The 13,683-nt window shown below is 38.9% G+C and overlaps 1 protein-coding gene across 3 annotated transcripts in view; it reads left to right on the top strand.

The window, feature by feature from the left end:
* The window catches only part of nt5c2a (5'-nucleotidase, cytosolic IIa), a 78,168-nt gene that overhangs the window by 49,349 nt on the left and 15,136 nt on the right, over positions 1 to 13,683 (top strand). For all 3 annotated transcript variants that reach the window (XM_072557288.1, XM_072557291.1, XM_072557290.1), the window contains exons 9-13: positions 4,262 to 4,355; positions 4,893 to 4,946; positions 5,185 to 5,268; positions 8,090 to 8,131; positions 8,932 to 9,039. In XM_072557288.1, the coding sequence (XP_072413389.1) occupies positions 4,262 to 4,355; positions 4,893 to 4,946; positions 5,185 to 5,268; positions 8,090 to 8,131; positions 8,932 to 9,039 (382 nt within the window). The remainder of the gene's footprint in view (positions 1 to 4,261; positions 4,356 to 4,892; positions 4,947 to 5,184; positions 5,269 to 8,089; positions 8,132 to 8,931; positions 9,040 to 13,683) is intronic.

The following is a 13,683-nucleotide window of genomic DNA, read 5'->3' as shown; positions in this document are numbered from 1 at the left end:
CCCTACAAAATCTTTTCTGAATCCTCTCTAGTTTAATAATATCCTTCCTCTAACAGGGCGAGTAGAAATGTACATAGTACAGCAGAAGAGGCCTCACCAATATTCTGTCCAACTACAACATGATGTCCTAATTCCTATACTCAAAAGGTCTGAGCAATGAAGACCAGCATGCTAAATGCCGCCTTAACCACCCTGTCTACCTGTACATGTTATGCAAATTTCAGAATTATGTACTTGAACCCCGAGGTGTCTCTGTTCTACAACAGAACCCAGGGCCCTACCATTATTTGTATAAATCCTGTCCTTGTTTGCATGACCAAAATGTACCCAAAATTAACTCCCTCTGCTGGTCCTCAGCCCATTGACTCAATTGGTCAAATCTCTTTTGTAATCTTAGATAGTCTTTTTCATTGTTGACTCTACCGTCATCCACAAACTTAGTAATCATACCTGCTGTATTCATCCAAATCCTTTATACAAATGACAAACAAAAGTGGACCCAGTATTGATCCCTGTGGAACATAATTGGTCACAGCTCCGCAATCCAAAATAAAAATCTTCCATCACCATCCTCTGTTTCCATCAAGCCAATTTTGTATCCAATTGGCAAGCTCACCCTGACTACCACGTGATCTAACTTTACTAATTAGTCTATGATGCAAAACATCATCAAAGGCTTTACTAAGGTCCATGCAAACAATGTCTACCACTGTACCATCATTTTTTTGGTTACTTCATTTAAAAATTTGAGATGTAATTTAAGAACATATGAACCAGGAGCAGGAGTAGGCCATCTGGCCCTTCAAGCCCGCTCTGCCATTCAATAAGATCATGGTTGATCTTTTTGTGGTGTAAGCTCCATTTACCCATCCTCTTACTGTAAACCTTAATTCCTTTACAGTTCAAAAAATTATCTATCTTAGCTTTAAAAACAATCAATGAGGAAGCTCCACTACTTCACTGGACAGGGAATTCTACAGATTCACAACCCTTTGGATAAAGAAGTTCCTCCTCACTTCAGTCCTAAATCTGCTCTCCCTAATTTTGAATCTGTACCCTCTTGTTCCAGTTTCACCCACCAGTGGAAACCACCTCCCTGCTTCTATCTTATCTGTTCCCTTCATAATTTTATGTTTCTATAAGATTCTCTTTCCTCCCCCTCCACCCTCCAACACCTTTATTCTTCTAAATTTCAATGAACTTAATTCCATCTATTTGGTCTCTCCTCATAAACCAACCCCCTCAACTTTGGAATTGACTTAGCAAACCTCCTCTGCACCCCCTCCAGTGCCAATACATTCTTAAGTAAGGAGACCGAGACCAAAACTGCACGCAGTGCTCCAGTCATGGCGTCATCAGCACACTGTACAGTTGTAACATCACCTCCCTGCATTTAAATTCAATCCCTCTAGCAATGAAGGACAAAATTCCATTTGCCTTCTTAATTACTTTTTGCACCTAAAAACCAACCTTCTGTGATTCATGCACAAGGACACCCAGGTCCCTCTGCACAGCAACATGCTGTAATATTTTACTGTTCAAGTAAGTCCTTTTTACTGTTGTTCCTACCAAAATGGATGACTTCACATTTATCAACATTGTACTCCATCTGCCAGACCTTTACCCACTCACTTAAACTTTTCCTTGCACAAAACCATACTGACTATCCCTAATCAATCCTTACCTCCTGAATGCATGTAAATTCTATCTTTCAGAATCACCTCCAAGAATGTACCCACCAATGATGTCAGACTCTCATATCTATAGTTTCCGGGCTTCTTCTTACAGTATTTCTTGAACAATGGCGCAACATTAGCCACCTTCCACGCCTCGTATTCTTCTCATCTATTCATGCCTTGTCCCTGGCCTATTAACACTGAGCAAAACAGGAACCTTGGAATCCCGTGGAGTATTATTTACTCTTTCTCAGAAGCTATCCTTGTTAGTCCCTCATTTTCAGATATTAATCTAGCTATCTTGAAGCTATAACAGTGGGGATTTCTATTTTCTTATTTTCCAAATCTTGCTGTACTGGTGACCAAAATCCAGTAATTAGAAATTTAAGCTCAAAGAAAAGTGAAATTGTCTGAAGGCAGACCTTTTTGAGTATTAAGCCTTTCATGCTCTTTTTGGATAGTGAAACCTGTACTCCGCTGTAGGTGGCGCTCAGTATCCCTCAATCTTGCTGCTGTTTGTAGCTACTCCTCCTGCCATGTGTCCAGTGTCATGGCAGCCACACGTGACACCCCGTCATCCACCCATGATTAGATTGAACCTTCTTTCTAGTTGCCCTTTGCTTTGTCTTTTAGAAGAGATCGCTAAAGCTTTTCAGCTCTGATCAAATGACAAAATACTGTTATTTTCTTTTCTAGACATCACTTTTTAGACTCCTCTGTGCTCTTGCAGTTTCAAGTATATGGAATTCCCCTTTCATCTACATTTCATAGGCCTTTACTATCTTCAATGGATATTTACCCTTTGTCCAAGTTTTTTAGACATACAGGAGAGTGGATAGAATGTAGTTTCTTGTGAGTTCTTGTTACAAGTTTGAGTTTTCTTGTTAACACAACCATCATCTTAAAATTATTTCAGGCAATTTCAAACCTTTGTATAACTTTTGCATCGCATCTGCCGTTATCTGCTACCATTTAACCTAAATATACAATTTTATCTACTTGATCCAATGTGACACTGCCCACTTCAATCTTGACTCTAGTTTGTTCTAATTTCTTCCTTCCAACTACCATTGTTTTTCTATGTTTTGATATTTATTCTCAATCACATTCTAAACTTCACAATTTTGCTTGATCTACAATATTTTGTGTGGCCTCTTCTGATTTTGCAAATAGTGATGTTGTCAGTGAACCAAAGGTTTATTTTGTTCTTGCTTCTAGGTTTTACCTGTGAAGCTATATCTAATTCTGAATATTAGCTCTGTGCACAGATTGATGGTCCCGTGCTGCTGCTATTCACTGACTTTACTCTTCACTTAAACATGCCTGATTGTCCCCCTTCCAGTGTGTTGCTTGCTATTCAGTCCCGGTATTGGTTCTGGATAGCTCTCTCATCTTTAGTGGCATCGAATATAAAATGAGTAACAGCACCAAACACTTCCTTCACAATCTACAAAGCTAAGTAAGTGTTCGTGTTTCCACTTCACATCTAAATGTACACTCTAAGTTCCAGACTCACCTTGCCACTTTTCTCTTAAACTCTCCAGAGATGTCTTGAAAGAAATGAGAAGCAGGAGGAAGTTGTTCAGTCCGTTGAGCCTGCTCCATTGTCCAATTAGATCTAGGATAATCTTCTGTCTCAACACTTTTTTTTTTTGCACTCTGCACATCCCTTGATATTTTTAATACTTAGAAGATCATCAATCTCTGTCTTGAACATATTAAATGGTTGAGCTTCCATAGCCTCTGGGTTACAGAATTACAAAGATTTATCAGCCCTTGAGAGAAGAAGTTCCTCCTCCTCATCTCATTTGGAGAATTCTGAAATGTTTCAATCCCAGGCTTGCTTTTTCTTTTTGGCAACTTAATGAGCCTCTTCCTTTGATCTACACAATCTTCAACTTCTCTTGTTAGCCATGATTGGAACCATGGAGTGTATATAATATTCTTCTTTTAAATGGCTGTCTACCATTGAACACATTTTGATAGTTTCCCAACCTTTCATAAATCATCTGTTCTTTGTATTTTGGATTTTCATTGTTTGGATTTAAGTCCCTGGTTTCATATTGAAATAGCTTACTGACGAACCTAATGTAAAGGGTAGAGGGTTTAAATTTGTGCACCAATCTCAAACCTCAACTGCCTTCCTGTCTCGCAACTACCACCACAGGAATCAATGAAGAGAGAGGGTTGGAATATCATGGATGATTTGCTGGGAACACATGGAAATTGACTGTGAAGAACAATTGTTCTGACAGGTGTGAGTTATAGAATAGACTGATATTCAGAAGCTTTGCTTGATTGGGTTCTAAGATACTTCTGTTGTCTTTAAATCCAATATTATTAGCTCCTTAACCTGTGACTGTCTGTGTCTCTTTCTTTTATTTTCCTCCTGCTTGCTTTTCTTTCTTTTCTGTCTCTCCCTCCCTTCCTCGATGGAGTCCATGATAAAGCAGATTGTACAAGGCTTAGCAATGAATCTGCTTGCTGGTTCAGATGGTGTCTTTTTCTCCCCTTTGGTTGCCATTGACTGTTCTCATGCTGGTGTCAGATGAGAGCTCACCTGATCTGATGCTCTTTATACACAGCTGTGAAACAGGATTTAAAGATGGTGATCTCTTCATGTCCTACAAGAGTATGTTCCAGGATGTGCGAGAAGCTGTCGACTGGGTCCACTACAAGGTAATTAGTATGGTTTAAAAATGCGCACTTGGATTTTATTTCGTGTCTAGTGAATCTTGTATTGATTTGTGAGCCAGAAATCATGAGTTCTGACCTGAGTGTACTGTAAATGACAATGATTTAAATAACCAAATTCTGCCATCAAGTGGTAAGAAAGGAGAATTGCAGCATTTAAAAACAAATTAGTTTAGATTACTTGGTGTGGAAACAGGCCCTTCGGCCCAACAAGTCTACACCGACCCTCCGAAGAGCAACCCACCTGGACCCATTCCCCTAACACTACGGGCAATTTAGCATGACCAGTTCACCTGACCTGCACATTTTTGGGAGTTGTACTTGCCTCAGTAATTGTTTATACCTAAATTGTTTTACTGCATCTAGCTGCCTGATATAATATGTAAGAGTTTTGAAAATCACATTAAATCAACCTGTATGTTTGTTATGCTTTCTGCACACGTGAATGAGTGTTTCACCTGGGCGATTACTATACGAGAGTACACTGCTATACGCGTGGTCTGACTCTCCATTTTTATTTAGGGATCTTTGAAAGAAAAGACTTTGGAAAACTTGGCAACCTATGTTGTTAAAGAGGTAAGTTAATATGTGTATATCTGATTCTGTATCCATCTTTAGAGGTGCATCATTTGTGGGCTGGCCTTGGACTGGGTGAGGTTTGGAGGTTGCTAAAGGGAAGCAGGTTGAGGCCTGGGAAGGGGATCTGGTGCTGGGATCAGTTATTGCTGAAACCAAGTGATGTGAAAGGACTAGATGATGGCATTTCTGTCTGACAAATCAAGTAGTTTGACACACTTTTTTGTTTATCTTTCAGCCTAAACTTGCACTGCTGCTGAGCCGAATGAATGAAGTTGGCAAAGTATTTTTGGTCACAAACAGTGATTACACTTACACCAATGTGAGTAACTATTATCAGCAACATAGCAGGTTTGGAGGTGACCTTTACCAAACAGTGTCTGTGGTATACTTTTGTGCTAGCTTGCATGATTTCAAACATGCCCAAGCCTGTTCCTGAAGGGCTCATGCCCGAAACGTTGATTCTCCTGCTCCTTGGATGCTGCCTGACCTGCTGCGCTTTTCCAGCAACACATTTCAGCCATGATTTCAAACAGGCCTTTTCACGACTGGTACCCCTGTCATGAGTAAGGAAGGGCTGCCATTTAAAAGCTGCTCACTTGCAGATCAGCAAGTGGAGCTAAGTGTCCAAGTGAAGCAGTACTTGAGCATGGATGATTCATAGGCATCCTTCCGAATTAGACGGTCCAGACAGGATTATTGACCCCTTTTAGATCTGTATATATTCTTGAAAGGTTTTTCAAAATGAAAACCACCTTTTTCTGTGTATACCCAGCACATTCTTTTCCAGTCAAGGTGTAGGCTGGCTCCTGCATGAATCCATCATTCATCTTTGAAGCATAATTTGTTTTACAGTTAATGCTGGTAAATTTGCTTCATGAATTCTAGAATCTGAGGGACTGAGCAGAAATGCAAACCAAAGCCTTTTAACACCATGTTGATCACCTGTTTCCCTCCGTCTCTATAGACAACTATTAAGACCGACAGACTGACAGTTTGATACACATTATGGGTGGGAAAAATACAGAGACAGGGTGAACAAAATTCTGGAGACCAAATGTCCAAATCACAAGGGTGTATTAAGTTGTCTCAAGGTTCCTCTTGATGTTTTTCTTTTGTTTTGATGCACTGGTCATTCTTCTTTTCTAGTTGTTCCAATAGACCTGACTCTCTCCATGTAAGAATTATTTATTCAAGGTTTCTGTTTTCCTATTTTTTTTATTGCCCCATATGAAGGGAGAGATGGATACTTTCGTTTTGTGGTCTTTGGATGTTTCTGCTGCATATGCCCCTACAGCTTTGGTTGAGCTGTATTTTGTTACAATCTGAGGGCTGTCATCAGGCAGAATTTCCTTGATGCAAACTCTTGATGCCTGTTGGAGAGGGATTTTAAAGAGGAGTCTGAGTTCAGTGTTCTGTAGCACAAATCGATCTTTCTTCGGTGCTCCTTTACCACGTGTGGAGAGGCCAGAGACTGCTCCAAGTCTGGCTTTCACATGGAGGCCCAGTTGCCCCCTCAATTGCAGCTCAGATTGAAGGGGTGTGACATTCTACCTCTCCGAATAAAGTATAGGGTACTTATACACACACCATTATAATGGTTGAATGCAACATTGACATCAGTGCTTGTCATATCCTTTCTAATTTACACGTCCAATCATGTGAATACACGATCAATGTGGATAACCTCATGGTCCATCTTGGGTCCTTCCATCATCTTGCGAGTTTGCCAGACCACCGCATCGCCTGAACCTGCGCTCTTATGATTATTGATCATATTCCAATGTTGGTTGTTATGTCCCTTCCCAGACATTTGCAGGCTGCATCGTATACTTGTTTATTACTCACGACTTTTCGAATTTGGTCACGTAATTCATATTCCTTGCTGATCTTCGTACAGAAGAGTAAAAAGGATGTTAATTTCTATCAATTGTTATATTTGTAATGTCAGCTCTTATATGAAGTTACTAATAAACATCATACATAATTAAGCCCAATACTATGATTCTGTGACAAAGCTAACACTTTCAGGAGCAGATTCCCTCTTATTCGACTTGCGAAGCAACGGTTGTTTATTCTCTTGAGGTCATAGTGACCCTGTTTCAAAATTGTTTCTGCCCCCGGCTATATTATTTATCTCTCTGTACTCTTACAGGGTTATTTTATACTTTTTTGTTCTAATCTCGGAGAAAAAAGTTTCTTCAAGGGGGTCTCTGCATACAAGGTTAACTGCCTACAGAAATTTAATTCCCAATTTCTAATAAATTTAAACTTCTATTTTTGTACGAATATGTGTCTACTCTAATATGTAATTACTTTAAAAATAAAACCTCATCTCAGGTGGGTCATGCTTTTCCTTTCTATTTCATGTAAAACTCTAAAATCTCAAATCAGATGGCTTTCATCTGAGCTGTTTTTAATCTAGTCCTATCTTACTAAGACTCAGACATTTTGTTGTCTGTCTGTGAAGATCATGATTTGAGCTATATGAAATACTGCATCAGCTAAAATTTCAATGGTTTGTGCCAATTAAAAAGAAAACCCTTAATCGCCATTTGTCATATTCAGCCATGGGTAACTACAATAGTGCCACTCAGCCTTAAAATCTCTCCCTCACTGGCTTCAAAAATGACATTGTCACAGTTAAAAACACGCAGCACTTGATTTCCAAGTTGCAAAGCTTTCATCAGTTCTATAGCAGTCTAACTTCCATTTCAGCTTATAGTCCCAAAAAGGAAAAAATTGTAGTCTATTACATCATTTATACACCATACTGAGATGCTGTAGACTTTTCAGTCTCCAATAGGAAGCTGAGGTAATTTGTGTTTAACTTTTTTAACAAAATGATGCTTACTCTTTTAACAGCACCAATTTAATATCTACCTGCATGCAGGCAGAAATTTGGGACATTATCTACTAATATTTAAAATAAATGGAGCCTGTTTCTCTCTTCTCTTTCCTTTTGTCATTTATCAGTACTATATATGTTCAGTAACAGCTGGGAACACAATGTGACCATTCAAACTCGCCGACTGAGTTCAGACCAGCTGCTGAGTGTGTAAATACTCCCCTTTTATGATGTGTTGATGTTTAGCGTTCTTGGAAAATTGCTGATGATTCCAGTGACTCTCTTTATTTTCCAGAAAATCATGACGTACATGTTTGACTTCGCACATGGTCCTGAGGTAGGTGGTGTTTATGGAATTTCCGAAGTGAGATGGGAGTCTGTCAACAGAAGATAGCTGAAAAGGAATAATAACTTGGTTTAGGAGTATCTGATTTACTCCTTTTTTAAACGGCATTGTAACTGAATGAAAGTAGAGAGGGATGTGAAATTTGTAAAATGTGTCAGGGACACGCTCATAATCCGTATGTTAGTACAAAAGAGACACAAACCACGTCAGAGAGAGAGAATTCTATGATACAGAACCCTGAGAATAATAAGGAAATTAGAAACAAAGTAAGTTTGAAGCAGAGAGCAAATGGGGTCAAATAGTAAAATTTAACAAATTAATATCCTTTATTGATCCCCTCCTTATTTTCTAAAAATACGAAAATGTAGAAGAGGTCCTTTTATTTTCAAAAAAATACAAAAGGGACAATAAAATAGAATTTATTTCTAACCTTTTTACAAATGATCGTTATTATTCTAACAGTATAAATTCTAAAATCCATTTGTGAAAAAATATTGAATGCCTAGCAGGAGTCCCTTTTCTTTTCTATCTCTCCTTTCTCTCAATCCCATGCATGTGGAGGTTCTTTCTCTGTCTGTGTCTGTCTCTGTTATGGTTTTCTGTTTATTAATCTCTTTTCTCACCTTGTATGCTGATGTCAGTCTCTCAAGCTATTTGTCCTGACGAAATTTCTATTTCGCTGAAGATATTTTGTTTGTGTTTTTACATGTGGTCCAGGTTTTTGTTTGTTACTTTAAAGGTCTGCAATGATGTTCAGAACACTTTTTTTTTCTTATTTTATTTTGCTATAGCCTGGCACTGCTCACCGTCCATGGCAGTCATACTTTGACTTAGTTGTAGTGGATGCTCGGAAACCACTGTTTTTTAGTGAGGGAACGGTTCTGCGACAAGTGGACACGGTGAGTTGGAGTAGAGCTTAATATTAAAGTTTAACTCTTTATTTTGTTATTAAGAGTGTGGAGTGTGAGGAGTGAGTCTACACAATGCTGTGATGGCATAGGAGTCCCTAAGTTGGGTTGGGAGCTTTACAGTGGTATTGGGCTCTGGAATAGATGCTAAATTTTGGGATTTTTGTTTCCTTTTTTTTAGTTTCAGTGTCACACATGTAAGTTTGGCTTTATAAAAAGAGACAGTGTACAAAGAGTAAGGAATTTACACTAATCTTTTTGAAGGCAAATCATTGGCCTGGTTTGGAAATTGGCAGGGTGGCATGAAACAGTATGAGGATCATGGGCAGGTACTAAAATTAGCTAACATGACTACTGATATCCTGTAATGATTGTGCTGGATCCTCAAATGTTCAGTCTTTCTTAATGGCTTAAGTGATGGGATAGAAAAACATGTATTAAAAATTGATGATAATGGGAATACTAAACCTTGTAAGTGGAAGCATGAAATTGCAAAGAAATATTAATAGATGAACAAATAACACATCTATAACTAAAGGATTCCAATAGGCTAATGTGAGAGATCATTGCCTTTTTGAGCTCCAAAAGGACTGAGTTGGGACTTTCTAAATAGTGAAAAGCTAGTGTAGTGTCAAAGAAACCTGGGGTAGAGAGGCCAGTAAAATGGCATGAAATGTGTGGAAATTAATCGTAAAAGATAATTGAATGGCAGCTTTGATACCTAAAGGATAAGAACACAAGAATTGTGACAACCTATTTGGAAAATTGTTGACTGTCAAGCTCCACTGCTCCCGGAGTCACTACAAACAGTAATGATTTAATTAAAGCATGCAAAGTCCCTGATTTACCTGCCTCATGGAATCAAGTAACAGAAAAGACTGACTGGGTTCCTGTACTTGAAATTCTATTCATTACAAAGAAGTCAATTCTAATCACAAGTAGCTATGAACATATGGCTCAACAAGTTATAATTGTACACCCTGCCCCCCCCCCCCCAAAACCCTTACATTACTGACAGACACAAACAGTAAAACTAGTTTTGTGGGTAGAGGTGGGGGAAAAAACTGGATAATTCAACTTAATGGCATCAGTCACAAGGGTTTGTTGAAATGTGTTCCTTTTGGCTTGCCAGTACATACTATTCTTCAGTCTCCCTTCTTCAAGTCCTTTTTCACTTCTTGAGAGACAGGACAATTGGTGTATTTATTACAAAGTCTTCTAGTTACTGGTTGAAGGTAATAACTTCAGTATTTGGTTGGAGAAAACGAGCTGTCTTTTCATTTTGGGCAATTTTTCTGTTCAGAGAGACGCACACATACAAATTGTCCCTCCAGCATTCTGAGGTCTTCTCTTTATCATTCACACCTATGGCTGTCAGTCATATGGGAACCAATCAGAGTTGTTGTCATGCAGCTAACCTTTAGTATCCATGGCTGGTCAATTACAGAAACCAATCAGCTCCCTGTTGCCTGCCAAATCTCTCTCTGCACACACTCTCTAGTGTTGTCATCTACTAACATCTCTCTTCTCTGACCCAACTCTCAAACTACTTGAACAAAGTAGTTGTTTGTGGTGTAAACACCACACATGACGAGTTTTCGTAACTTGTCTTTAAGAGTACAATATTTTCCTTCGTATTTGAGTTTTGAGATAGTATGTTTTTAAAAAAAAATTGTTCACAATCAAAAATACAGAAAATACAATGTATGGTCTTTACATATGTAAGGTAGAAGTAATAGTTCAGCTTTACAAAGCCCTGGTTAGGTCACACCTGGGGTTACTGAGCTTGGTTCTAAGCACTTCTCGTCTGGAAGTATGTATTGGCTTATTCTTGTTGGGAGCAGGTTTAACAAAATGATACCTGGATTCCAAGGCATAAATTGTGAAATGAGGTTGAAGTTTCTAGGTTATGTTCCTTCAAATTTAAAAGATAAAGGGGTGATTGGGTCGACATTTAAGAAATTAGAGTTTTTAATGCAGCCACCATATCCATTGGTCCAGCATGAGGGGAGATGGTCTTAAAGTCAAGCCAGACCCCACAGAAGTGGAATTAATTAAGAAATAGCTCTACATACAAAAGTTGGTAGAAATTTGGAACTCTCTTCTGAAAACAACAGTTGATTATTGTTGGGCATCAGTATTAGGGATATGGAGTAAAGGTGGATATGTGGAGTTAGGTCACAGGTGAGCTGTGATCTCTGTGAATGGTGGCAGACTGAATGGTCTCTTCGTATTCCTATATTTACAAACATAACGATTATTGCCCAGCTGAAGTGTTATGTTAAATTTTGGGCTGTACACTTTTGAGATTTGAAGAGGGTGTACATGGGAATAACTGGAATGGTGTGACTTCAGTTATGCGGAGAGACTTAAGACTGGAATTATTGTCCTTAGTCCAAAAAAAAAGTTAAAGTTGGTTTAAATGAGGAGTGCAGAAGTAGAAACTGTTTCCACTGACAGAAGACTCAGTGACCAGAGGTAATTTTAAGTTGGTTGATTTAAAAAAAAATGAGGGAAGATGAGTAGATTATTTTCTTACACAATAAGTTGTACAAACCTTTGACTTAAGATCAGCAGTAGGACATTTGACCCCATGAGCTTGCTGTGCTATTCAGTGAGATCATGGTTGATATGTTTTGAGTTTCACATTTCAAATTGCCATCCACTAGCTGACAAGACTCTATCCATCTCTGCCTTAAAAATATTGAATAACCCTGCTTATACCATCTTCTGAGGCAGTTTGCTCCAAAGAGAGGGAACTCTTTGGGTCTGTGCTAGATATTTAAAAGAATTATTAGGAGAAACTTAAAAAGTCAGCAGTGGATTAATACAGCCCTTTGAACCTACTCTACTATTAAATATGATCATGGCTGACTTTGAGTTCAAGTTAACTTTCATGCCTACTAATATCCTTCAGTTCCATGAGACCAAAAATCTTTTGATCCTAGCAATAGAGACTGCAAAACCAGGTATTGTGTTCCAAAAGATTCCCAACACTGAAGAAGCGCTCTGGGTCGGTATGGAAATGGAGTTTAGAAGTATAGGGTGGTGTGGGGGGGGGTGGAATTCTCATTGAAACTTACAGAAGACTGAGAGGCCTGGAAAAAGAGTGGACAACCCTTTTAAACACAGAGAATGAAGAGGAATTTCTTCATTTGAAGGAGGGTGGATCTGTGGAACGCATTGCCGCAGAAAGCCGTGGAAGCCAAGTCATTGACTGTATTTAAGACTGAGATAGATACATTCTTGATTAATAGGGGGATCAAGAGGTATAGGGAGAAGTCTCCTGGAAATCAAAGCACAACAGATACACCGATTCCCCTTTATCCACTCCGTATACTACACCAAAAAGCTTCAATAAGTTGGTTAAACATGATTTACTTTTCCAAGATTCTCTCTCTTAATATATTCCAGATCTAAGCTAACAATTGACATACTGCCCACTACAACAGCATCCAAGTACCTTAGGCGGCCTTAAACTAGAAATTTCATATTTATTTGCAGGGAATTCATTACCTCAGGTGATTTAAAGTTTTCCTGGTTCCAAATGAGTATTTCCTCATGTTGCACCATTGGTCTCCTCTATAGATTCTCACTCCCTCCACTCCTCTGGCAGCCTTATCCTCCTTCATCCCTTTGGCAACCCTTCCCTCAATACTCTTTCTTGCAGACCCTTCCTTCCTCCCTTTCTCCCTTCTTGCAGCCCCCTCCTCTACCCACTATCCTTCTTTGTAAAAATGTAAGTATCTTCTTGCAAGTAACCCAACTGATGGAAGACTGGCAGAGGCAGACTCACATCCAGTCTCCATTCTGGAGAGTTCAGTCAGTTCCATCATATCATTGCATACACCACTGCTGTACAAACTAAATGTTCTAGAGTTGGGAGCTGAAAAGATTTACACACAATGCAATTCCAAAAGTATGCAGATGACACAAAACATGAAAATACTGTCATCTGGGAGGACAGGAATAGACTTCATAGAAAGGTAGATGGGTTGGTGAAACGGGCAGGCATCTGGCAAATGAAATTTAATAGAGGCATGTAATACATTTTGGAAGGTAGAAGATGCAAGATCAACAAAGTAGTGCAATGTTAAAGAGGGTCAAGAAGAAACACAGGGACCTGAGATATAAGTAGACAAATTTAGAACCACAGCAAAGTGGTTGATGTTTGATTCCACTCTGAAATGACTCATCAAGCCACCCAATTGTGTCGAACTGCTACAAAGTCTAATCAAAGGAATGAAACTTGAAAAATTACCTGGCATCAAGCTATGCATCAGAAACAACAGCACGCACAGCTGTATTAACTCAAAGTCCCAATCAAGAGCTGCCCCAAAGACTAGTCGAGAAACCACCCATACTTTCAAAATCAGACTATCCCCTGGATACTATCATCACTGTCGTGATGTTTTGCTAGATTGATCCCTGTAATGAGTAACATAGTAAACTGGGAGAATATTCTTTGGGAGTTTGGAAGGATAAGAATTAAAAATTATGCTCACATGTTCAATTCTCCTCAGCTCTGTTGAACCTGTTAAATCCCTTCAGAATTTCCTATTTCATTTTAATTCTTTGTAGCAGTTCGACACAATTGGGTGGCTTGATGAGTCATTTCAGAGTGGAATCAAACAT

This window comes from Chiloscyllium punctatum, chromosome 38 (assembly GCF_047496795.1).
Source record: "Chiloscyllium punctatum isolate Juve2018m chromosome 38, sChiPun1.3, whole genome shotgun sequence".
NCBI lineage: Eukaryota > Metazoa > Chordata > Chondrichthyes > Orectolobiformes > Hemiscylliidae > Chiloscyllium > Chiloscyllium punctatum.
The sequence above is the reverse complement of the archived record's forward strand: the minus strand, read 5'-3'. Positions and strand labels throughout refer to the sequence as shown.